General features: G+C 35.9%; 1 protein-coding gene across 4 annotated transcripts in view; it reads right to left on the bottom strand.

The window, feature by feature from the left end:
- Positions 1-3,105: 3,105 nt before the first annotated feature.
- Positions 3,106-27,848, bottom strand: part of Scn2a (sodium voltage-gated channel alpha subunit 2) — a 114,526-nt gene continuing 89,783 nt past the window's right edge. For all 4 annotated transcript variants that reach the window (XM_010606879.1, XM_010606878.1, XM_010606880.1 and 1 more), the window contains 8 exons: positions 26,782-26,955; positions 24,080-24,202; positions 22,373-22,654; positions 21,091-21,144; positions 19,726-19,863; positions 19,238-19,342; positions 6,433-6,703; positions 3,106-4,887 (listed from right to left, as the gene is read on the bottom strand). In XM_010606879.1, the coding sequence (XP_010605181.1) occupies positions 3,692-4,887; positions 6,433-6,703; positions 19,238-19,342; positions 19,726-19,863; positions 21,091-21,144; positions 22,373-22,654; positions 24,080-24,202; positions 26,782-26,955 (2,343 nt within the window). In that variant the 3' untranslated portion in view covers positions 3,106-3,691. The remainder of the gene's footprint in view (positions 4,888-6,432; positions 6,704-19,237; positions 19,343-19,725; positions 19,864-21,090; positions 21,145-22,372; positions 22,655-24,079; positions 24,203-26,781; positions 26,956-27,848) is intronic.

Here is a 27,848-nt window from a genome sequence, read left to right on the forward strand (position 1 = left end):
CCTCTCATTTCCTATACTCACTTCCCTCATTTTCCTATTTTTTTCTTTCCCCTCTCTATCTCTTTCCTTCTGGCTGTAATTTGTTCTGTTTTTATAGAGTTTAGGAAAACAACTGATCATGAGAAGTACTCCAAGAATGGTGCTGCTGAAAATGGGAATTTTGTCTGTCTCTAATTATGAGTAATATTGAAAAATTGAATTTTTTGGAGGGGGTGGATACTCAGAGTTACTTCCCATTGGCCCAAATAATGGTTCTCCTGCATCAGGACATACAGAATTAACTCAGGACCTGTTTGTAAATTCATAAACTTTCCTATATCATTCCCCTATTCAGATCACTCAGTATACATCATAGTTGGGATGCCATATAGTGTGTGTGTGTGTGTGTGTGTGTGCGTAATTTTTAAAAGTTTCCTAGACCATTTGAACACATTTTTCCTTTTCCACCAAAGTCCTCAAAAAGAACCCTCAAAATAAGTAGATCAATGTCACTTCTTTACACCAAAAGACAAGTACTCCAAAACATATTGACATTCTCATTCTGTACATAATGAGTTAATCTCATGAAGTTCTGCAGGGAACAGCTGTATTTTCTGTGTAATATTTTTTTCTGTTGAGCATGGAGACCTTAACTCATTAACACCATGCTTAAGGTTGAGCATGCTAAGGGTTCAGCATCAATGGTAAATAAGCCATAAAAATATTAAATCCATAAATCTTACCTGTAGACATATGAATCCAATTGAACTGGTCTTTATCTACACATGGCATTAGAAAAAAAAACTTATCAATAAGCTATCCAATATGCAAAGTTGAGAAATTGTTCATAGCTAAATGGGAAAACTGAATCTAATTGGTGAATTCTCTTTACATGTCACAAAATATTCAGATCTAAGCTTTCTTGGAACTTTTTGTCAAGGAAATTGTGTAAAATGCATGTAAGACAACATACCATGTAGATTTTATTAGTGTTACTGAAAATTATTAGAGGTCTAAGTTTGTGGAGTCATTCTTCATACAGTGCAAGAGATAAGACATTTGGTGACTAAAACAAACAAGATCATCAATACTGAAAAATGCTAAGAGCCCAAGAAAAGGATGGAAGAGTATATGTAACTGCAAGTCAGGAATATATAAGCAAGAAAGTTAAAGGGAAAAGTGAAAAATAAGACAAAACTATACATAGATGGGGAGGAGAAAGGATACACAACTTAAAATGTTAGTCAATTCTTTATTAATTTTTGTAACTTTCTACTACTCTACCTGATTCCATATCTTGGTTTTTGGCCAATATTAAAACTACATATCCGATACACTCCTCTGCATTAATTTCCAGTCCATGAAAAATTTTAAAGATGAATTATTATATTTAATGTGTATTCTTTACATTTATCTTTTGTTAGATCATTTTTACATGATAGAAATTTACCCTTAAATGGCATTTCAAATAGAAACAAAGACAGAACAATTAAGTATGAAAACAAAAGCGAAACCTTTATTCTTTTGGCTTGATTGTAATGTGGTTTACCGTTCTTTATGGTAATAGCATTTTCCTGCATGCATTTCATCAACACACTACAAGTCAATAGCGTTAGTATAAAGAATCTACATTTAATGTTGCTTGTGAAACACAAAATGTTTTGCTGTAACTGGTAATATAATTTCACTACCTGGTTTTGTGAAAAAAAAAAAAAAAGCTTGGATCCCATATCACATCTGATACAGCCCTAGTGCCATAAGGATCAGTAAGGTTAGGTCTATCTGTGTAAACAAATGTTGGAGAAGACTGATGATTGCTGAATTAAAAAGACTAGGTGAAAACATCTGATTCAAGCAATGCTAAAAATATCAGCTGGTCTTTCCTTAAGCCTCTTTCAACAATAAGGCATTACTATTTCAAAGCAAATAAACATTAGACTTAGTCTGAGAATTGTTTCACATTGAAATGTGTGCAAATTTACAGTACCATTCAAAAAGCAGGATTCTACACTGCATCTTAGTCCTTGTTTCTTATTTTGTGAAGTGCTTTCATTCAAAAGTGCTGGGAACAGAAATGAACAGTAGCGACTGTGACATCAACCTGAAGATACTTTTAATTTCTTATTTTATATACAAAAGGCTGAAAAATAAAATAAAATGAACTTTTTTTACAGTATTTATATTTTCTTAGAAAACTCTAACCATATATTTTCAACAGATTTAAGCAGCTTGCAACATTTGTACAGTCAGGCTTTTTACCCTAGAGTGTTCAATTAAGATTGGAAGAAGAAAAAGCAAGAAGCTCTTCGTCGATTGCTGCAACCTATTGCTCAAGGACATGAAGAATGAGGTCTTGATAGAACAGTTTGTTTCACTTCACCACTGACATATGGCTTCCCATATCAGACTTCTGAACAGTGGAAGGAATAAGATACGGCAGCATTGGCAAGATAAACATGCAGCAGTGACAGCTTCAAACTATAAGGGAACCGACTACATCATAGTACCTGTTGAAAGCTTGCAAACTATACTTACTGTGGTACATATTTGATGCAATAAATACTGTGCTTAACTCATCATTTTGTTTGCTCAAACATGCACCACTGGGTAAAATTACTATTTACAAAGCAGACTTTTATATTTTTAAATTGACATGTATTTTGTCAACCTTACCAAGAGCAGAAAATGGCTAAACAATATTGCAGGAAAAAGCAGAATCAACTTTATAAAGTGGTAGTGGGGATTCTTTTTGGTCAATTCAGTTTTCTTAGAAAGGACTGACAGGATATTTTTATTTTATGTCAAAGGACACTTATCAAAAATGTTTTAGTCATGCTGCCAGGACTGTGACTGACTGTGTAACGGCATGTGTGAATCTCTGTGTGCACATGTGTGTATACATATATATGTATATACACTCACATATACATATATACATATATACATATACAGATAATGGGTTATGTAAAAATAAAAGAACTCTGTAATGCTTGTGATTCTGTGGAACATTTACAGGCACATTCAAAATTTTCTGGATGAAACACCTTAAAAATATGAATAGCTATTTAAGCACCTCAAAAATCTAAAAACATCCCAAAACAAGAAGTAAACTCTTTCCTTTTGTGATGTGAATTTTTTATGCATGAATGAGAACTGCAACATGCCTTCATTTAAAATATATTCAGTTATACAATAGAGTAATGCAGAATTCCCTCCCTTTAATCCCTCTCCCCAAACATAGACCCATTTACAAAAATAGTCACATATAATAGTAAACAACCTGTGAATTAAAAAAAAAAGGTGATAAATTCACAGCACACATTTTGTAAAAATATGGCAGGTGTGGCAGTTAAAACATAAACAGCAGTGACAGTTACTATTGTCAAGTGTCACATGTTAAATTTACATAAAAATTTAACTTCCCTCCCCCTTTCAATTGGTTCCCATTGTCCAAGTAGCCATTACTCTCTGCTCCTCAGCAGTGTCAGCTGGTTGTGAAAACAAAAACCTCCTGGCGCTATTTCTCTGATTTATTGATTTCCAGTTTGCGGAACGGAGGCCCCTGTCTTATTATAGGCACTGACCTTTAGTATACATTTGTAAAAACAGTCAGTTTGGCATCGACCTCCTGTGAGAGTCCCATTGACACAAATACATCACCATCACAGGCTGTAAACAGTGGATCACAAAATGGATTATTCTTTGTTTATTTTTACTTTTTACTTTCCCTGATATCTTTTCCTTTGTCTTCCTTTTCGGATTTGTCTTTCTCAAATTTCTCTTTTTCTGGTTTGGTCACACTGTCATAGGAAGGTGGAGAGGTGGTGGAAGGTGTCACATCGGTTTTCTCTGGAGTTGAATTCTCGTTTAGTTTATCAATGAGGATATCTTCTTTGATAGGAGTTCCCTCGCCTTCTTTGCCTTTGTCTTTCTTATATATAGATGAAACCTTTTTAACTTTCTGCTTCAGGAGGTAGCGTCTATAAGCTCTCTGGATAACAATAGCAGACACCTCCTCTTGTTTGCGTTTCAAAGTGGTTGTGATGGGCTCATAGGAGACTTTGGAGGGATTGGAAGCCATGAACCGCTCTTCCATCTGTATTCGCAGGGCATCCATCTCTCCACTCTCACCCAAAACCCGCTTTGTAAAAGCAAATAAGATGTCCAGGCAGTGGATCCGGTCTCCACTCACCATGGGCAGGTCCATGGCAATGAGCTGGACTTTGTTTGGTTTTGCTATGAGAAGAGGAGGATCCAGGGCATCTGCAAAATCGGAGAGCTTGGCAAACTCTATGAACTGGGTTGCATCAGGATCAAACTTCTCCCAGACCTCGTAGAACATCTCAAAGTCATCCTCGCTCAGGGGCTCTGCGCTCTCTTCAGTGGCAACACTGAAGTTCTCCAGGATGACGGCGATGTACATGTTCACCACCACCAGAAAGGATATGATGATGTAACTGACGAAAAAGAAAATCCCCACCGATGGGTTCCCACAGTCACCCTTCACGGAGCTTCCAGGGTGATCTTTCTCAGGGTCACAGTCTGGAGGTCCACTGTTGAGAATAGGCGCGAGCAGTCCGTCCCAGCCCGCAGAGGTGGTGATTTGGAACAGGCAGATCATGCTGTTGCCAAAGGTCTCAAAGTTGAACATGTCATCGATTCCAACTTCCCTCTTAACATAGGCAAAGTTGGACATTCCAAAGATGGCGTAGATGAACATGACCAGGAAGAGCAGGAGGCCGATGTTAAACAAGGCAGGAAGGGACATCATCAAAGCGAAGAGCAGCGTACGGATCCCCTTGGCTCCTTTGATCAGACGGAGGATTCGGCCGATCCTGGCAAGACGGATCACTCGGAACAGGGTAGGGGACACGAAATACTTCTCTATCAGCTCGGCTAGAAACATTCCTGTAGAAAATCACAATCAACAAAAAGAGGGTTGTTAATAAGATCAGTGAACAACAATGTATACTACAAATGCTATCTAGTTTTACAAAATGTGTAAAAATTAAGTACCGACATACCAATACAAATAATCTGTAGTGTTTGTTTAATAAAATTAAACTGGCATGTTTGGTCTTATAACACTTAAATCTTTATGTTAAAAGAGGACATTAGTGATTATTTTCTTTGTTTAGAAACCGTCTATCAAAAAAAGTATCTTATCAAAAGAGAAACTCATTCACTAAAGGTCTAAAAATGTCATGAAGTGTGTGGTAGCCCAGCACAGAAATGAAGTTATACTTCCAAAATACTAGAATAATTTGCATAATACCTAAAAAACGTGATTCTTTATTAAAAATATGAGAATTATTATCTTTCTGTGATAGTAGTGATTTTTTTTCTTTTGGTAGCAAGCTAGTTACAGGAAAATAAATAAATAAATAAAAGCTTGGGCACCGACAGTTTGAATTCTTGCTCTTGGTTTCATGCCTTGTTAAATGATATTGCCAACTTCTTGTTAAACATTTACTGAATTTATTCTTCATGCTAGGTACAGTGTTAATTACTTTTATTTGCTCAATTGCTTTAATTATCACATCAATACTTTACAGAAAGATTCCTTGTAAAAAGAGGAATTGGGGGACTGGCATACAGTGCTCTGGGTTACAGAACTGATAAGGAGTAGAAAGAAATAAAGAAGCCCAGGTCAGAAGAATTTCAAATATCATCTTTTTAAAAAAATAGCTTTAAAATTTTAAACTGATACAGAAAAACATAAAGTGAACATATTTAAGGGGTACCCTGTAACATTTCAATATATGTATAAGTTGTGTAATGTTTAAGCCAGATCAAACATCTTTCTCCTTGAAATAGTTAGCTTTTTGGTGAAAAAATTCAAAATCCTTTCTTCAAGCTTTAGTCCTTTATTCTACATTATTCACCCTGCTGAGTAGTAGCATATCAGATCTTCTCACTTCTAACTTTGACTTAATCTCATTGCCCAACTTCCTTCCTCCCTTTTCCACACTTTCTCCAGAGCTTCTATTAATAACAGTTATTCTACTCCCAAATTCTATGAAATCAAATTTTCATATTCCTTCCCCCTTAATGACTATATTACTGCTTTGTGGTACTGTTGTGAAGACCAAATGCAGCAACATATTATTCCAATGTTCTATTCTTCTAGAGGGCAGTACATAGTGATATAGCAATACAGGCACACCTCAGAATTATTACAGGTTTGCTTCCAGATAACCACAGTAAGGTAAATAAAGCAGTAACTGAGTAACGTGAATTATTTCATTTCCCAGTGCATTCACAAGTTTATGTTTATACTATATTGTAGTTAAGTATACAGTAGCATTATGTCTAAAATTGTACATGTACCTTAATTAAAAATAATTTTTGCTAAAAGATGCTATCATCTGAGCTGTTGGGAAAAATGATGCCAATGGGCTTGCTTAATGCAGGGTAGCCACAAGCTTTCATTTGTAAAGAAAGCATTCTTACCTACAATGGAGAGAATGACCACAACAAAATCGAAAATATTCCATCCGATGGTAAAATAGTAATAACGAAGGGAGATCAGTTTCAGCACACACTCTCCGGTGAACAGAACAATAAACACCAGGTTAATCCAGTACAGAATGTTTGTCATCTCTTGACTTTGATCATCTGTTTCCACCATCATGGTGACCATGTTGAGACAAATAAGGATCATGATGCTGATGTCAAAGACTTGCTTGGTTACAAAATCGAAGACCATTCCTTGGAATTTATTCTGAAACAAGTAATGTGGAAAAGTTTACTTAGAGATTTAAAAAATTCTAATCCAATTATCTCATTTTAATATAGCAATATGAAAATATGCCTTTATGAGAACATACCCCATTTATTTTACGTCTGGTAGATAATGTTGTATATTAGAATATCCAACTATTCTCAAATGTATTGGTATACTATACATGATATGGATTTTATAAAGAACCACATACTATGTTATCATTCTCCTAAGCATCACCATGTAACTGATGGACAGTCAGTAAATATTTTATAATAAACATTTTTATTCCATGAAATAGACAGTGGGTATTGAAATTACCTTTAAGTATCTAATAAACAAGTACTTCTGTAGGAATTTCTCTTTTTTTGTGGTTTCTGCCACAGCATGTAACATTTCCCTTTAAAATTTATTTCATTTTAAATTTATAACTAAGAAAAAGAATATTAGTGAAAAAAACAATGAATTTGCATCAAATTCTGTATTTGTGTCATAGTATTGTCCCAAGATTAATTTCTTAGTTTTGATAACTTATCTATTGCTAGTCAGAGGTCTTCCCTTCACACAGGGAAATCTGTTAAAAAATTACATAGGTGACTTGTAAGAAAAAACTATCATTATATTTCATAATTCAGACAGTCAACCTTTGCTGTAGTCAAGGTGGACTTCATTTTCATTGGCCTTATGTCTTGCTTATGAAATTAAGTCTTCAACTTGTAAACTAGACATGATCTCTGGGTTGTATTTTGTTCCATTTTCCTGTATCTGTTTGGTATTTCAGACACTGTGAGGCGTGATTTAACCATTTGGTCTTTTTCTAAGGATGCTCTGCTATGGCTAGCTTGCTTTTCCAGATCCTGATACTTTCTTTGGTCTGAAAGTTCCATATTAGTGCTCTGCCCTATGTTGCTGAACTTCCATTCTTTCCAGTTGAAATTCTTGGACATCAAATAACATTTGTTCTGTTTTATTTTGCTCTTTTTGCTGAATATATATTCTGCCTACTGGGCCGATTTCTATGGCTGTAGGGGGAGTCTCTCCTTCCGGGGTGTCCTTCTACCCAATGTGTCTGATTCCGTTTCCCACTGTCACTTCTTAGTTCTTATTCACTGGAGTTTGGTTTTGCAAGTTTTGAGTGTTCCTTTTATGCTACTCTTAGTAAAATATGCAGATTCTGCCATACCATTTTGCTTCATTTATCTGTCCCCGTCTAAAATAAGTCCCATCCTTTCTCTGCCTGGTGAATTATAAATGCAGTTTATGTTTTAAGCACCTGATGTTCTCAGAAAACTTTGCTCTTCACCTGTCATAAAATTTAGGAAATTGTATTGTAAGTGGTTTGTCCTTAAATATTTAATTTTAGTTTTCTCTCTTCTGCACATTTGGAAGGTACTCAAGATTCCCATCCTGAGTCATTATTTGCCACCTCCGCTTTAAATCCCAGATTGTAGAATGTTCTGGAAGAATCTGCAAAAGCCTGAAGGCCTTACTTAACAGAGAACATATTCCCTAACTTCATTTTGGCCCTGCACAATAATTAGTAATCCTTGCCCCTAGTTTGCTCCCACGATAATTCCAAACTTCTCAGACACTTCCTCATTTCCTCTCTTGAGAACATCAAAGTCAATCAGTGTCAAGTGACTACTGTACGTCCTTATCCATTTCACATTGTCTTGATTTCATATTCTTTTCATGTGTTGTTATTCAAAATTCATCAAAGAACTCAGTTCCACTTTCTCTCTAAATCTAACCTACATGATTATCTTCTTGAGCTCTGTCTTGTGTAATCCTATTCCATACGTACTCTCTTTTTTCATACCTTCTTTTCCGGAATTCCCTTTACTCTACTCCCAACCTAATCTCTCAGTCTTGTTTCCATCATTTCTCTCTCTATCCCTCCTGCTTTTGTTTGCCAAATTCTGCAAACTAACGCCTCCAAATGTCTCAGTACACATGTCCTTTATATCCGGCATTACACTGAGGTAGGGCAGAAAAAATTAACATAGGTACAAAGAAGACAAGGAAAAAAATCATAATTTAAAAATTGTACTTTTAAGAAAAACTGCAGCTGCAGACATAGAAGTTATTTAAGATTACAATGACTTTCCTTTCCAGCAAATTCACTCCAAAAAAAATAGCCCCAAAGATCTTAAAAGATAATAAGCTTGCAAATTGGGCCTGGTCTTTTCATCTGTAAAATTACTCTTCCTCCTTCTGACCCCTATCCTGGAAAAAGCAGCACTATTAAGGATTCAGCATGTTTCAACTCCAAAAGTTCAAATGGCTTAAGTGATAGCATAGCCCACCAGGTGGGTAACCTGACTAAGAGTATATATTCCAGATAACACGTCTGGAGGACACCCTCATGGCCACCTAAAAGTCCCCAACCTCAGGCTATAATGCCCTTCAGCTTCAAGGTCCCCACACTCCATTCTGAGTGTGTACTTCTTTCTGCCTGATAAACCTCTTCATGCCTCATTAATGCATCTTGAAAATTTGTTTTCTGTGATTAAAGTCTGCAATCTGACAACCTATCCTGTGAGTAGGGTGAGCTCAGGATCCCATATTCTCTTTTAGGAACCTCCTCTGACCCCGTGTAGTGACATTTTTTGTCAAGTTAGGCAAAAAATAAACTGAAGAACCGACTTTGATAAGTTCAGCTGAATGCTTTGTTCTCAACTCTGCCCTCTTGGGGGGTGCTCCCCCACCCTCCCTTTTCTTACCTAATCTTCCTCTCTCCTTTCTGCATACCTCTGCAGCTTTGATTTCCCTTTCCAGCGGCCAGAGGCTCCTCAGACCTGAGAACATGAGTACTCACACACAAAAGTCCCAAAGATGCTAGACATTTTGTCTAATCCTAAGTGGCTAAACTAGAGCAATCTTGTCATTTCTTCTTTTCTCTTTAACTATTTTTATAAGCATACAAGAAAGGTCATGGAGACCTGGAACTTATAAAGTTTTGGGCTAATTCAATGTCTATCCCCAAAACATAACTACTACTTTGTATTTTATAAAATTGGAACCGTTATAAAATGAAGAAAAAGGTCGATTTCCTTTGCAACTGAGCTTAAACTCAATATAAATTAGAGACATGGGCTCAAAATAGAATTTCAAATTTTAACACAATATTTCAACCTAATTTTTGAAAGAAGAAACAATTGACAGAAGTCCCATATGTCTAGAGTTATTATAATCCTTTATGAAGATCCAAAATTACTTGGATCTTGTACAATGTTATGACCATGTTCCCATAGAAAAAATGAAAACCACATCAAACTCTGTGGAAGGCAAGCTTTTAAGTGTTTCAAGTAGAGTTCCCCGGATGCCTGGAGTCCCAATAGCAGGGCTCACTCTAGAGCAGCCTGGAGGAACCTTTGGATTCAGTTCAGGGAGTTTCACTACCCATCTTCTCCCTTGACTTCGGCCTCCATAACTCCACCTTCTCAAACTTTCTTTTTCTCTTTACCAGAGGAACTGGCCCTGATCCAGTAACAAACAGCAGCACCTCTCATAGCTGGAATAATACTCAGGATGAGGATTTCATTGCTGTTCCCCATCAAGCTCCTACGTGACAAAATCAGACTGGAGATGGGGGTCAGGAAAAACACAGTCACATGATTGCTTGTTTGACTGAGGAAATAAAAAGATGCATAAATAAACCAGTGAATTATAAAAAGGTACATCACCCAAAACAGCAAAGAAAATCCTGCCTTGTTTCTGCAATGTTTAACTAAAAACTCCATAAATATAATAATATTGATCTTAACTCACAGGTGGAATGAAGTTTATTGGGGGCATATTTTATTAGACAGAGTGCCCCAGTCATTTGTAAAAAAAATAAATAAAACTTCAAATGCAAGTCATGGGTCCTCAGAGTACTATTAAGCAACTATTTTGGGGAGGTGGGGTTGAGACAAGGTCTGACTATATAGTTTAGGTCGTTTTTCAACTCACTACGTAGTCCAGGCTGGCCTCAAACTACTCATGGTGATCCTTCTGCCTTAGCCTCCCAAGTGCTGGCATTACAGACGTGTTCCCCCATGCCGAGGTTCCTATCAATCAATTTTTAAAGTTGTCCTTAAGGGATTTTTAACAACAGGTACAAAGTGGAAACAACTGTCAAGGCCCAGGGAAAATGACTATAGGCACAGAACAGGGCCAAATCAGTTTCTTTGGTGTTAGAAAATAAAACCTGCCTCCACAGAGAAACCACAAGAACTCCTTTACAAAGAGGAGTAATAACAGAACAAATCATTGCCACTGCTATGGTGAGCCCCAAAATTTCAGTAGCGCTTCAGTAAGTGGGAACTTCTTCACTTGGGATGTGCTCCCTCTGCAAAGAGCAAAAACACTGGAAGCAAGACTGCCCTTACCGCCAGAGCACAGAAGGCTTCCCATTATGGGCACTCGGGAAGGCTGAAGCTACCTGAGGCCTCTCGAGCCCTGCTCAACAGGGTAGACACCACCCTAGCACAACCTCATGAATTAATGCGGCAGGTGAAAATATTCCTTTTCTTTTAGATACTTAGGTTTCAGTTTGTACCTTGCTCAAATCTCTTGGACTCCTTTCTAATAAAACCTGTGTTTTGACTGATGCATAAGGTTATCCTAAGGCCAAACACCTTAAAATGCCTTTAACCTATCTATCTGGGGAATTAATTTTCATACACGCGTTCTTAATTTCCCAAAACTATTCTACTTCATGATTGAGAAGAGTTCTTTTTTTGAGACAGGGTTTCACTATGTAGTTGAGACTGACCTGGAACTCACTATGTAGCCCAGCCTGGTCTCGAACTCACAGCGATCCTCCTGCCTCAGCCTCCCGAGTGCTGGGATTATAGGCGCACACCACCACGCCCAGCTGAGAAGAGTTCTTTTTGCATCTCTGGGATCAACTCTTTATCTCACACTGGGAGTGTCATCTCTCAGGAGCATTAATCTCAGACACAGTATTTAAGAGATATTCCTAGGGAAATTTTATCAAAAATAGATCCACAAATCTGGGATACTAACCCCCCAAAAGGCAATTAATGCTAAACCTGTTGTCATATCTTTAAAAACCCAAATATTTAGCCTCATAAATGGCATTGTCCCACTAAACTAGAGGACCACCAAAGGCTTTAGCCCTTTATTTTAAAACTCTTCAAATATGATATTTCAGTCTGTTGCCAGTCCCCATGCAATATTTCCATTTTTCCAGTGCCCAAATCAAGTAACATCCACGAGTCCAAGATTTAGAGGCTATTAATGAAGTTGTAATTTGACTTTATCCTATAATTCTAACCCTTATACAGTACTATTAATCCATATAATACTGAGTGGAACTGTATAGCTTACTGCTTTGGATGTTAAAGATTTTTTTCTGCATTCCTTTACATCTGATTCACAATGTCTATTTGCTTTCCAAAGGACTTATCCTGATACTATGGAAATTGCCCAATATACACGGACAGTACTGCCTCAGGGGTTCAGGCTCACACACCCCCCCAACACTCAAAAAGACTAAAGGTCTCTAATTTTAAAAATTGTAGACCTACTACAATCTGTAGATGATCGTCATACCGGCAGCCCTGCAGGACTGGACCCTGATGAGGACACTGTTAGAGTCTTGTATTTGATCCTATGTCTCCACAAAAGGCTCAGATCTTTCAGCAAAAACTTGAATCGTTAGGACCATCTTAACCCCAAGGGAACAAACTCTCACCCTTAAAAGAAAGGAAAACTTCTTAAAACTAAGGCCCTCACAAACTAAAAGCCAACTCAGGCCTGCCTAGGGAGTGGCTGGATTTTGCAGCTTGGATCCCCGCTTTTGAACTCAGAGCTAAGAAAGACTCTATGAGGCCACCCAAAGGTCTGATTATAACCTTCTAGATTAGACTGTAAGATAAGAGGCTCTTCAAAAGCTCAAAACTTTGTCACCATCTTACAATTGGGAAAGAACAAAGGAGCCAACACCTACACTGCAGACATACCATGTTAGTTCTTCAGCTTACAGTTGTCATATGGAGAGAAAGTGACTCATTAAAAAAAAAATCCCCACTCAAATACGGGCATGAAAGTCTTTCCTTCCTAAAAGCAGTAGGGTTATCTGCCCAGGTAGCAATAATGCACTGCACAGTGTATCTAAAGGATAATGCTTTCAAAACCCAGGAAAATGCCTTGGCACAGTGCCAAAGCAAGCAGCACTGCATATCTCAGGGTTGGCTTTGGTACTCCTGACTCCAAACCTAAATGGAAGCCTTTCCTACTCAGAAAATGAAAAGAAATGACAGCAGGGACATAAACCAGCAAAGGAAAGCTGGTGGATTAAAGAGAAAAATCATATCTTTTGGGGAAAAAGCCTCCAATTGGAGTGATCACAAGGGCTTTCCCCTTTATTTCTTCAACAATCCAGGAGAAATGTTAAACTTCCACCTTTACTTAGCCTAGTACAAAGGCATGGTACTTTCTCTGGAGAAGACTGGTAGCTACACTAGACCCACATACTTTCATGCCAGTTATAAACACCTCTTAGTTTTTGCTGACACCTTCTCTGTGTAGATAAAAACATCCCACCCAGATTGAAAATTCCCAGGAAGTCACTAAAGCCCAGTTGAAAGAAATTATTCCTAAATCTGGACTTTCCTGCCCACTTCAGAGTGATAATGGGCCTTCTTTTATTTCTGAGGTGACACAGTAGGTGTGACAAGATAATAATAACTCATTATCTTCACACTCTTGGCACTCTTAAGCATCAAGAAAGGCTGAAAGGACCAAATTACATATTAAAATCACCTTGGAAAAATTACCAGAAACACCTCAAGCCATGGCTAGACTACTCCAAATATGTAACTGTTTTACTAATATCAAAATTGCCCCAAAAGCTTTTCTCCAACTAAGCCCACCTGAAATGTTCTGTGGAAGACCATTTATTTTTCTTTCTTTCTTTCTCTTTCATTTTGTTGTTGTTGTTGTTGTTGTTGTTGTTGTTCCGGGGATGAAACTCAGGACCTTCTGCTTCCGAAGCAGATGGCAGAACCACTGAGCTAAAAACCCCGGCCCTGTGAAAGACTATTTCTGACCTCAGATCCAATCACTGTTCTTGAAATACAGGAAAGGGTTAAATATATATTTAATCTGGGTCAGTTATGAAAGGCTCTGTTAAAATATGATAATAAAGTCCTGACATTGTCAGATTCTTCAGCTCACATGCCTAAAATTCGACTGATTATGTGACACGTAATATTAGTCAAAAGGAGTCACCTATAGATCACCTCCTCCCTCCCTAAGTGCAAAGCCCCCCACCAAGTTCTTCTATCACCCCTGGACCTGCCAGGTTACAAGAAAATTCACTGTGGATTCACTTATTAAGAATTAAATGTTTCTCTTGGCACTTTACAGAATTAAGAGATGTATACCTGTGATCAGTATTCTTGTGAGTCTTTGGAAGATTTGTAAATAGTATTTTTTTTTAAAAAAAGTTTCACTCAGGATAAATTGACAAAGTTTATTCTACTTCCTGTTTACCAAATTATTGACTCCTCACCTTAAATATATCTCTCCTAACTCTACTATGTCTGCTCAAATAAAAATCTGTCATTTAATTTGTCTAACTCTTGTACCATTCTCCAATGGAGAAAACACTTTTCATTACCTAAATATAACAAGTACATTAATAAAAATACATGTGTGAATTGTAGAATGTTTCCCTCTTCTAGCACATCTGGCAGCCCCTTTACAGAGAAATGGATAAATCTGCAAAGTTTTTTTTTTTTTTTAAGTACTGCTATAGTTTTGAAGGCTCCTCTCAGTTCTATTGTTATCATCAAGAGGGCTGTAAGAAAAAAAAATACTTTCTCTTGCCAAAACTAATACTTAGATGTGGTAATGTGCAAGGCTTTATCTATCTCAGGCTCCAAAATCTATGATGATAAAAGACAGAAATCATAGATATTTTCAAATTTGGGATAAATACATCTAGCTGATATCCACTATGGTGTAATTCAGCCAGGTAGCTCCCCTTTTCTGGAAACAAACAAGCAAACCCCATATTTATGGTAAATGGGTCAATGACACCCACAATATGAAATGAATTCTTACAGAAAGCTCTAACCACACCACTATGTTAAGATACACTGATTTTTTGGCTACTGATTTAAAAGTAATAGCTGGGATAAAATGAGTTGCCCCAAATAGTGGCAAATGACTCTGTGGTATGAACTTACTGCCATAGTTGGATAGGATCTTCCTGGATATAGGAAGGTTTATAATAGGATATCCATGGGGCAAGGCTGCTAGATTAAAGTCATAGATCAACCAGCCAATCTCCTAATCTTTATATAACTGATGGGCCAGGTCAGTTTTTTTTAATTTAATTTATTGGTACATTCTAGGTAGACAGTACAGTTGCATTCATTACTGGGATCTTGTACCTTTACATGCCAGGTCTTGGTTCTCATTTATTCCTCTTGTCCCCACCCTCCCTTCACCCTCCCCTCCCCTTCCCCCTTCAAACACTTTAATTCCTTTTTTACATTTTCTCATATTTTTTTCCTCTTCCCTTATTCCCCCTTCCCTATCCTTCTCACTGTCCCTACACCTTTGGTCCTTTTCTTCCTGTTTGCTCATTGTCCCATTAGGATCTTGAGTACTATTTTAGTTTTTCACACCAGAAATACTATTCAGTATTTGCATATGTGTGCCTTATTTATTTCACTTAGAAGTATATCCTCAAATTGTACCCATTTAACTATGAATGAATCTACTTTCCCATTCTTTATGGCTGAGTAGTATTCCATTTTATAGAAAAACCACATCTTCTTTATCCAGTTTCCAATTGATGGGCAGATGGGCTGTTTCCACGTTTTAGCTATTACAAACTGTGCCGCTATAAACATGGGTGTGCATATATCACTCTGGTATGATTCTGTTAGTTCTTTTGGAAAGATACCCAGCAGAGGGATGGCTGGGTCAAATGGAACCTCTAGTCCCAGCTCTTTGAGGTATCTCCATATTGATTTCCACAGTGGTTGCACCAGTCTGCACTTCCACCAACAATGGAGGAGGGTTCCTTTCTCCCCACAACCCCGCCAACATTTGTTATTGTGTGATTTCTCGATAGCAGCCGTTCTTTGTGGGGTGAGGGGGAATCTCAGTGTTATTTTCATCTGCATCTCTTGAATGACCAGTGATGTGGAGCATTTTTTCATATATTTACTTCCTGCATTTTTTTCTTTGTCTGAGAAATGTCTGTGTTTTTTTTTCTTCACTTTTAGCCTTCATCTTCATTCCTCAAACAGGATTTGAAGACATCATGTGGCACAGTGAATCTTTTATTAAATTTACAAAAGGCTCCACATGACACTTTCTAGGGTGTTTCATTACTAAATTCTAAAGTTAAAATGAGAAAAAAACATTTCTTCCAAAACTGAATATCCCTAGACAATTTAGCTACTGCACAAGGTAGAACCTATGTCATTATGAAAGCAAAATGCTGTGTACTTATTCCTGGAAACTCTGCAAATGTGTTCTCTATATTTAAAAACCTACATTCACAAATTAGTGCAACGTCAGACTTGGCTTTAAGTGTCAGTGCCTTGCTGATGTCTGGTTCTCTGAAATAAAATGGGGAGAGAAAACTCTTATTTTTAAAGCTGTGATACTATGCATAAGAATTTTTCTCTGTTGCTTTATCTCTTTTTTGTAGGATAAAACACCTGTACCCTTACTCTCTTCTCCTCACTATCAAAAGATGATGGTTATTCAGACAACAAAATCTGATCTACCTTATATTTTAAATCAGTCAGGACAAGGTTTTTAATCCCTGTATAGACAGGGTTAATACATCCTCTCAACCTAAAGCAGCCATAAAAAGATGAATCTTCAGCACCAGCATTCCCTAAGAATAAGGGATCAAAGTCTCAAGGGGAAAATGCAGTAGGATTAAAAATTAATCAAGGAGAATCATAACTATAAAACTGTACTTTTAAGAAAAACAGGATACAAAAGTTACTCAAATTTACAAGGCCATTTTCCCTTACAGGAAATTCATTCCAAAAAACTTCCTACAGGTCTTAAAGATGCAATAAGACTGAAAATTGAGTCTGTGCTTTTCACCTAGAAACTGGCCTTTCTTTCACAAATCTCCATGACCTCTAGGAAGCAGTACTCTTAAGTGGGTAGTCTATCTCAACTCCAAACCCATTCAAAGAGCTTGCATACTAATACTGCCTAAGGGGTAGCCTGACAGACACTAGGAATGCACACCTTAGAGGACCGTAACCGAGCTTGAAGACATCACATTAATATACCCAATTCCAGATCATAACATGTGAGGGCCTCTCTCTGTAGTCTCTTCATGTATACTTATTGCTGTCTAATAAACCTTTTTGTTTCTCATTGATGTCTTTTGAAAAATCTTTTTCTATGATAAAAGTGAACATACAAACATTCCCCATGAGGGGAATGAATTCAAGTCCCTAACTCCTTTTGGGAAAACTCTTTGGACTTCATTTGGTGACAACTCCACTGTTCATTCAGCTGTAAAGGGCAAAAACTCATCGATCTTGTTATTTAATCTTTCCTACCCATATTTAATTATTCGAAACACCTTTTAATTTCACTTTGTGGTAGCTTACAGATTCATGTACTTTCATTATTCTCCTTTTCTCATTCTTTCACTACAGTTCAGACTATCATCTTTGTAGTAACTTCAAACCGTGTCTAGTGACACACATGGAATAGTGACCATCACCAAACCTAAGCTAAGTGGCTCCTACTTGATGGCTTCCCGTGTCTCTTAGGATAACACCTCTGGTAAAGGCTGGAATATCCTAATTTTGCTCTAACATGTCCTAAGTGAAACCCCATTCTCTGCCGCCCAGTCTCACCGGGCATGCACAAATGCATTTGTCTCCTACAGGCTCCTCTGATCCATGTTACTATTGGAATTTGCACATCCTTCTTGTATCCTCAGCTAAATAAAACTCCGAACTTCCCTAATTAATCAACCCACTTCATTTATCAGCATTCATAGCTGAATATATCTTTTTCCTGAATATATTTCTATCTGTTGATGGGACTAATTGACTGCTATCTATTTGGTTAACTAGACTCTACACTGCTCAATATTTAACCTTAATCACCTAGCCTACTGTTAGTAAATAGGTGGAGCAATGAATTTTATCAGATTACTTTCTGATTTCCCAAATTTTACCAATAATGTTTTAGACAAGTCCACTTATCATTTCCTATACATCTCCATACTACCGAGGTAAGTTTATGTCATCTGATGTAAATAGTGTTTTTGTAATTTCATGTATACATAATGTACCTGTCACATATGTATTATTGGTGAATGAAGGAGTACATAGGTAGCTATAGAGATACAGATAAATACAGATTTGCCTAAGCAATTTCATTCCCTTACTGATTTACTGGTGAAGTGCTCAGGACTTCACGTTTACGTCATTTACCTTTACTCTATTATAATTATTTTTTAAAAATGGATTTGTGCTTCAGAGCTCAACTGAATCCTTTTCTGACAACTCTAGAAATCCTCATCTCTGCCTGGACATTTCTCTCTCAAAACGTTTACTTGCAGGGCTTTGTCTCCTACTTTTCATTAATTCAGAACATACTATTTCCTCACAGATTACGCTCAAATTGTTCATTCTATATATCTTCTCCAACATAGCTATATACTTTCTTTGAGTCACAGGGAGATTTACAAATCAATCACTCAATTATGGCTAGTTTTATATTGTCCCCAATGGATTCACAGAATAAATTTTCTTGGGAAATACTAGAATGCCTTAACTCATGTGTGCCTCAGGAAAGGAGTTCTGAGACTTAAGGTCTGAGCTATTATTTCAGAAGTGCTGAAAAAATTTCATGGAATCTCCAAACAAATCTGTGTGGCAATCAAACAGAAGCAGCAGTCAATGGCAAATTAACAACTAAAAGAGACATAAAATGGCATAAAAAGCATAATATTATCCCATTTCAGGGAAGGTTAGTTGGAGAAAATATGAAGATTGGCTATTTTTTGACAGAAAAAAAATCTTGTGAATCTATTTCATTAATGATTACATTCAATTTGCAGAGTTGGGAAAAAAATGGGGGCTATATGAAATGTATCAGTATGTCCATCAATTCTCATTGTAGTCAGAGAACTTTCACTATTTCTCATATATATATATATATATATATACACACACACACACACACACACACAAAATGTAAATACAATGTATTTACATTTTAGGAATCCCCTTGCTGACATCAATTCTGCTACAATACAACTGATTCAACTAGAATTTAAGGCAAAATTTTTATCTGCATAGGTTTGATAAACTTATATATAATATATTGAATATTTATACATATTATGTATATATAAAATATAAAATCCATGCTACTTAAGCTAACTGGACACATTAGTAAGTTAAAACTATTGTTTTGCAAATTCACAAAAATGCTACTTTTTAGTAATTTTGTATGCGAAAGTGATAGATATCATAGGTTTGACTGACAATGACAATGTACTATTCTTACAGCAGGCCGAGGTATGGGCTTTTGTGGTTTCTTTGAACCCAGTTTTTTCATTGCATTATAGTATTTCTTCTGTTCTTCTGTCATAAAAATGTCTTGACCTCCAAAGTAAACAAACAAAACCAAAACTTGTTAAAATCATATTCTTTGTTATCTATAAAATCAATCTTAATAATAATGTGAAAATCGGTTGCCATGTACTATGCTAATGTTCCTAATTTCTATATTAATAGATATGCATATATTCAATAGACAAACTATGCCACAGTAGGCATAGTAATATAAATTGTGCCATATTAGAAATAATTATATATTAAAAATGCAAAAAATTCTACTCAAATTGTCAATTACCTGAAAACTTATTAGATCTTAAAATGATTTCTAAATTTTATGTATTTTGGTGGTTGTATTTTGGAGTCTAAATGAAATAGCATGGCACACTCAGGTGACATATCACACTCAGAGCAAAGGTAAAGTTTCAATATACTTATCTTCTTTTTCTGTTGGTTGAAGTTATCTATGATGACACCAATGAAAAGATTCAATGTAAAGAAAGAACCAAAAATAATAAAGATAACAAAATAAAGATACATGTACAGGTTGTCTTCATACTTGGGTTGCAATTCTACCTACAAAATATAAGGAAGAATAACCACTAGCTTTAATATTGGTTTCATAAAAAACACATCAGAGAATTGTCAATTGTCTTAGAATATCTCAATCACAGGGATGAAATGAAATCACATTAAATATATTTTATGAACTTTCAAATACAACATGTTTGTTGAAGAATCTTAGGCTATTCACAGACTTGAGATAATAAAATAATTCGTGCGAAATTCTAAGTAATTATAAATAATTTCACCAAACGAATGCCTACAGTATGAATATATTTTTCTCTTAATAGGTGAACATTTGAAAACATTCTGCAAATAGAGGATCTCCTTTCCCCCAGAAGAGAAGTTATAGTCAAATATTCCATTTTAAATATTTAATATTTACTTTTTCTTCCTATTTTCTTTATCTATGAATGGAAATAAAACAACCTTGTAGGGTAGGTGTCCAAGTTAAATATGTTAATGCACAAAAAGTGCGTAGACAGATCATAGCTGACAGTAATTGCTAAGTGTAAGGGTTTGATACTTACTGCACATTTCATTAGCAGACTAGAATCATTGTATGTATGCACTGTATCATTGTATGTTGACACTGAGAAATAGGATTTTGAGCTTATCTGTCTATGTGATTTTTCTCTCATTAAAAATGGTAAATCAATAGAAATTGTATAAAATAGTTCAAAAATGCTAATGTGTATAAGGTACATTATGAAATTTCTCCCTTCTATCACACAGTCACACCTCCAAGAATGCACCACAATTAAGGTTCTTTGTTTTGTTTATTTTTTTTCTTATTTACCATTACTCATATCCTTTTTATTACAAGGAAGATCAAAAGCTAGAGGAAAATCCATGACGTATGTAGAAAGTTGCCTATGAAGAATTTCTAATGCATAAAGACCCAGGACTATCAGAGTAATTATACAATGTCTTATTTTGCAAATACAGAAAATTGCCATGCTAAATGCTAAAAAAGATACCTTCAAAATTTCATGAGGAGGGCTAGGCATGTAGCTCAGTGTGAGAGCCTTTACCTAGCATGTGTGTGGTCCTGGCCTTGATACCGAGAACCACAGTGAATAGAGAAAATATTCTAATCAAATTTTGAAAGAACTATGTAAGATGAAATACTTTGTCATAATAGAGATGTGATCTTTTGCTGACAGCAGCACTAAATTACAATAATTTGAAAATATTCACTTGATCAAATTTTTTAATTTCCCAGCTAAATAGACTTACATTTCGTGAGTCAACAGCTGCATACATGATATCCATCCATCCCTTAAATGTGGCCTGCAAAAAAGTCATATAATATAATTTTCTTTTTGCTTAGCTAACTAACATATGCCCAGCTCTAACACATATTAAGAGACAACAAACTTTGTATAGACATCTTATTTCTAGCATGGCACAGCTCAGCAATCACTGAGGAAACATCTCGGCAGATGGGGTAAGGAAGTTAGCAGGCAGTAAGGAAGAAATATCTCATTTTATTTAGTTACCTTTTTATTTTTATTTATATATTTAATTGCATTTAGATATATAGCACTCCTAAAATTGTCTGTACTTTTGTTTTAATCACTTTTAAATTTTTATTTAATTTTAAATTAACATCAAAATATATGTTGTACAATTCAAAGTTATGAGGAAATGGCTAGTTTATGCTAATTAATGTATACATTACCTCACATATGATTTGTTTGTGTTGAGCACTTTTTAAATCTACTGTCTTTCAAGTATGCAATACATTTTTATTATCTCTAATCACCATGCTGTATAAAAATCTTTAAAATGTATTCTTCCCACCTAGCTGCCTTTTAATCAGTATCATTGTTCCTCCCTACTTTAATCCTGGTAGCCACTACTCCTTGCTTTCTGAGTTCAATTTTTAAAAATTCCTCAAGATAAATGAAACTGTGATATTTCTCTTGCTGTGACTTGCTTATTTCACTTAACATAATGTCCTCAAAATTCATCCACTTGGTTGAAAATGACAGGATTTTGTTCCTTTATAGGTTGAATATTAAATATCTACTCTGGTGTGTGTGTGTGTGTGTGTGTGTGTGTGTGTGTGTGTGTGTTAAGTACATCGATCCACTGATGGACTCATATTGGTTCTATAGTTGGCTTTGTGAGTAATGTTGCAACAGAAATCAATATATTTTTAATTGCAATATGAAATCAGTACAGGAAAAAAGATAGGAGAACAGATATCTTCCCCATATAATTATTTGTCATTTCATTTGAACATATACCCGGTAATGGTATTACTGGATCATATTACTGGATCCTTTTAAATTTATTTGAGGAATTTCCAGTGTCTTCCATAAGGGTGGTACTAATGTACATTTGCACTAACAGTTGGCAAGGATTAGTTTTTTCTACCTTCTTGCCAGCATTTGTTATCATTCTTTTTGATGGCAGTCATTCAAAGAGGAGTGAGGTGATATCTGATTGCGGGGAAGAATGTTAGACTTATGTTAATTACATATCACAAGAGAGTAAAGAAATGGTTACTTACCACTTGAAGCAGAGAAAGATATCCCAGTCCCACATTATCAAAGTTTACTTTCACATTCTTCCACCTGGCAGTTTGATTGTTTTCTATGAGGGCTTTACATTCACTGTAGTTGTTGACCACGCTTACATCAAACATCTCTCCAGTGGTATAGTTAATACAATGGTAAAATTTGCCAGCAAAGAGATTCACTCCCATGATACTGAAGATTAGCCAAAAGATCAGACAGACCAGAAGTACGTTCATTATGGAAGGAATGGCTCCTAGCAGGGCATTTACCACAACCTGATACAGGACAAGAAGGAAAACATAGATGAACAGCCAAAAATAAGTAATTCTTTATTTTAAGCATTGCAAAAAGAATGAAATTCAAATTACAGAAAATATATCTGTTCTCAAATTTAATATTAGGTGAAACATCCGATGACTGCAACTAATATAATTTTGCAATTATAATTTAGAGGGATGTAAACTGAATTTTATATAGCAAATTTTTTTCTCAAGAGGTAAGTTACACATAGCAAATTTTTATCAACAAATGGAGCTAATTAAAATGTAAAATTGAAACTACATGAGAAGGAGGGAGGAAATGAAAAGGGATTTAAAGCAAAAAAGACTTGAAAAAAATGAAAATGAGCTTTTATAAGTGGAGAAGGAAGAAGGGTTTGGGGAGGAGAAGGGGGACCAAACTAGAGAATTAAGATGTGTTATGTACTTAGGTGTTATGTACAAATCCCTTATGATGAATATGATCATTGCATACTGCAAACATGTACTTATAAAATATTTTTTAAAGTACATGAGTATATAAAAAGATCATTATGGGAATATACAACTTTTAAGAATGCAAACTATAAAATTTATGGGTCAAAAATTGAGAGTAAAACAGAACACAAGTAACAAACTGCAGAAATTAGAAGTATTGTTACAAAAATTGTAATACTCTGTTTATTAGAACTACTACTGCAAAAAATTGATTTCAAATTGGTAATGTGAAAAAAAATTAACTGATAACAGTTCTTTTCTACATAACCATGCATACACACTCACACGCACACATTGCTACATACAGTCTTGATCTCTGGTTGTTTTCAACACACCCACCCACCCACACACACACACACACACACACACACACACATCATTTTCTAAATTGGCTTTTGAATAGCTAAAAGGATGCGGACATCATTTCCTAGGTAATGAGGTCTTAGGTTTTGTGACTCAGGGAATGACACATGTCAGCACAAATTCCTCCCTGTTGCTTTGTGCCACCTTCAGAGTATCAGCATTCCACGTCTGACCTACTTTTTTAGACATCCTACATTTGAAAATGAAAAGGCCAAATTCAGACTTTAAAAGCCTTACAATACATCATACAGAATGATGAGGAAATGATGAGTAATGATTTGGTAGCCTTAGATTATAGCAAGTAGATTTCCCCGCACATTTATAAATGGAATGAAGAGAACTGATCTTGATTCAGACCAGCAGCCTACACAACATAAGAGATTTCCCACAAAGCAAAAACCTAGGCTATTAGAAGTGACCAAGCACTGTGTTCTGCATCTGATCAGTATTAATGATTTGATTGGTTATGTCAGGGTGAATGTAGAAGATACAAATTCTCCAAGGATTTGTCATTTCAATGACATGAAATGTCAGTTTCCTCTCAATTATAATTCCCACATTCTCTGAAGCATTGGTTCTTACCCTCATTCCTTCAAAGCGGGATAAGGCTCTCAGTGGCCTCAGAGCTCTCAGTGTCCTGAGGGATTTGATGGCACCAAGTTCTGAGTAGCCCAGGGCATTTGCAGTTAAGCTGACCAATGAGACCTATTCAGAAAAAGCAACACAATTTTCTAACTCATAGGCAAAAATATCTATAATTCAACCTTACTCTGTGCAATAAACCAGTATTTATCAAACTTCAAGGAGTATCAAAACCACCCAAAGGGAACTGGTAGAATTTGATTTAGTAGGTTTGGGGCAAGTCTTGAGAATTTGTATTTCTTCAAGTTCCTATGTAAGATTACTAATGCTGACCTATGAGCCACATTTTGAGAAGCATCAAATAAAATTAGTGAATAACTGTAAAATTACAAGAACACTGTTTTCTTTAGTCATCCATGGAATGATTAATGCAACTAATAAAAATTCTAAAATCTCAGTTAAAAAAGGAAAAGAAAAGCTGTCATAAGTGTCACAGAAATGGTTGATTTCCCATGAAAATATATAGAAAATTCAAGAAAATTGTATAAGCTAAGAAAAGATAGTTTATCCTACCGTGTCTGAGAATTTCAAAAACAAATAAACATAAATAAATGTGACACAGCTTTTTAAAGTATGGTTTTAATAGATATTTTAAAAATACATTTTCAAAAGAATAAGTAAAGCACATATAAAATTATTGCAAAAACATTTTATTCTTTCAGCTAATTTTGCATATGCAGCCTGAAAGTGAAATCTCTGAATTTAGAAAAAGAACTGAGCTTTGAAATTTTAAGTACTTTTGCACAGTTGTCCTAAAATCTAAAGCTTTACGATTTATAAGTCTCCTCTCCATAGACAACTGAAAAATCAAGTAGTTAAATCATTATGAATGGAAAGATTTTCTCTACTAGAAAATATGAGGACCTATAGTACTTTACCTTCTCTGAAGACAGACCCAAAAAGAATTAAACATACATTAAAGATGAAAGATAAAAGTTAGACATATGAAAAAATATTCTAAATAGGGGCAGTATTTGCCAGATAATTAATAGACCTAGTAAAATATGTAGTTTGGGTAGGTAAATATGAAAAGGAAATACATTTCAATCTTTTTAGGGCACTGAAACAATCTGCTAATTGGTCTTTTGATTTCTAAATAATTCCCTTTGTATTACATCACTCACGCCCCCATCAATTTCTTTCCTTAAAAGAGCACACTGGTCTTGTCACTTCCTCATCAGTAATTTTTCAGTTGCTTTCTCTTTACTAAATCAGAAATCCAAATTTCTTTTAGATATCATCTTGGCTTCTTCAACCTCTTCTCTAACTTACCTACCTTATCACCCAATTACAGACCTATTAACTCATCCTTTTTTTTTTTACCTTCAAGGACCACTTCTTGTCCCTGAAGCCATCCCTGCACCTCATGAGTCAGTGTCTGAACACATCAGGGTCTCTCTCTCACTGGGACCTGCCAGTTTTCTCATCCCTCAAGCTTTAGCTCACACTGCACCTCTTCAGCAAGCCCTTTTTCTCAAGGCAAGCCCACATCACTTGTAGGACAGGTATCAAGATCTTAAATATGTACGTATCTGTTCTCACTGTTAGACTATAGGCTCCTTTAGGACCAGAAAAATAAAAACGACTTATTCATATTTGTAGCTTCCATTGAACAAATGAGTGATGAACATACCTGATTTAAAGCAAAGCATTGATCAGTTTGATATATAATCATAAGAGTTTTCTTAAATGTAAACTACTAGACTCTAGCATATATTAGGTAATATGAGTACAAGCTGCAGGAAAACTATTTTTTTCTTAAGAGTTTATACTCAAGTAGTGTTGACTTAATGACTATTCTTACTTTGCTATAGTAAAAATGACATATTATTGTCAATGTGTCACCCAGCATAACCACATACAAAATAGTTAAAGGAAAGTATCATTCACAATCCAATTATACAAATAAAATAATGGTTATAGTTTTATAATGCTCAGACATATATGGTTTCAAATATAATTTTCAGGGGTTTTTTTCCTCCAAAAGACTTCCGATGCAATTCTGCATGTATCCTACACATTTACAATTAATCGGTTTAATATTCAATTATTAAAAACCTGTTTGCATTCTGGTACTCGGATTTACCTTTTTAAAAACCAAAATTGTTGGATAAAACCTTTAAGTAATGTCTTAGTAGCTAATCAGATTCTATAATGATCCAAACTAAATGGTTTCCTCTCACTTTTGGGCTTTTGAACTTTTCTTGTAATTAGTAGTCGGTCTGTGTGACAGTTACTTCTCAAGAGGCTAGCTACAGCGACAAGAAGGGTGCTAATCAAAACTAATTTGACACTTTGGTGTCAAAGATGCCTGTGCTATTGTTCTGTGAATGAGAGAGTGAAACAGCAAAATTTCTAAATTAATGTATTGTCTTGCATAAATTTGAATTTCAAGTAGAGACTTAAAACTAAATAAATGATTATAATAAAGTGGCATTTGACTATTAGATCTTGGAAAGTATATGTATAAAAATTAGCAAGTAATGCTTGGGCATCAGAACACTGGGAAAGTAGAACATATCATTTATATTTGGACTAATGCAGTGTTTACTGAACACCTATTATGTGCCAGCCACAATTGCTAGAATCATCGCCTACCACCACCTGTTAAGGAATGAAAGCAGAAACTGTAGAATACTCACATCAACAATCAGAAAGTCAAGCCAGCACCAGGCATTGGTAAAATACACTTGAAAGCCATATGCAACCCACTTTAGTAGCATTTCCAGGATGAATATGTAAGTGAAAACCTTATCGGCATATTCTAACATGGTCTTAATGGTTTTTCGCTGCTCAATATAGATATCTTCAAAGGCCTGTGAGTGAAAAAAATTCTTTAATTTAATTGTCCCTAATTTATATCTTTAAAAAACCTTTAAAAGCTTTTTATTAAGTAAATAAGGCTGGAAGGCTTAGTTTTTCTAGTGACTGCACTTGCTTTATATAGTTATCTCTATGGAAAAGGCTACTTACTGACTAGGTATTTCAGTCCATCAAAGAATTAGCATAGTTTTTAATTTGAATTTGAGAATTAGGATAGCCAAAAAGAACTAAAATTTTTGAAAGACTGCCAAAGACTTCTTTCTAAAACAGGAGGCAAAAAGTCATCTGGAAGTAGAACTGCTAGTTAGGGAATTCATTCTGCCTGGGAGAAGGGAAAATATATCTTCTTCCTCTTCCCTCTCCCCCACCCTTCCTTGCTCCTCTTCCTCCTCCTTCCTCTGTCTTTGTCTCCCTGTCTCTCTGTCTCTGCCGGTTCTCTGCTCTCTCCTCCTGTGGGTATGGTATAGATTGGGAACATCCTCTGTCACTATTTTGCACAGTTCTTGGGAAAAGGAGAAGCATTCATTTGCAGAAGTCCCTGGGCCTTGTCAAAGTAAACGATTATTCATCTAACTCAGTGCTTTGATAGGAAAAATTGTGAGGGTGCCCTGGTGGCCTTGGTCAAGGACAAGAGAGAAAAGGTTTTGTTTGTTTGTTTTCATTTTTAGAGAGCAAGGTGATATAGGGCTTGAAAGCATCGGAGCTCAGCTTGCTGCGGAGCTGGAGGCTCTCAGAAAACAGCGGGTCAGTGCCCTGCCATGACGGAACTGCGTCGCCAGCGGCTCTAGTTTCTGATAAGACTTTTTTACTCCCTCCTTGGCATCAAAACGAAAGTCTAGGGCCGGCGGGGATTTAGCTCAGTGGTTCGGCTGCCTGCCTCGCAAAC

Source organism: Fukomys damarensis, unplaced genomic scaffold, assembly GCF_012274545.1.
Source record: "Fukomys damarensis isolate Sample0158 unplaced genomic scaffold, DMR_v1.0_HiC HiC_scaffold_26, whole genome shotgun sequence".
Taxonomy (NCBI): domain Eukaryota; kingdom Metazoa; phylum Chordata; class Mammalia; order Rodentia; family Bathyergidae; genus Fukomys; species Fukomys damarensis.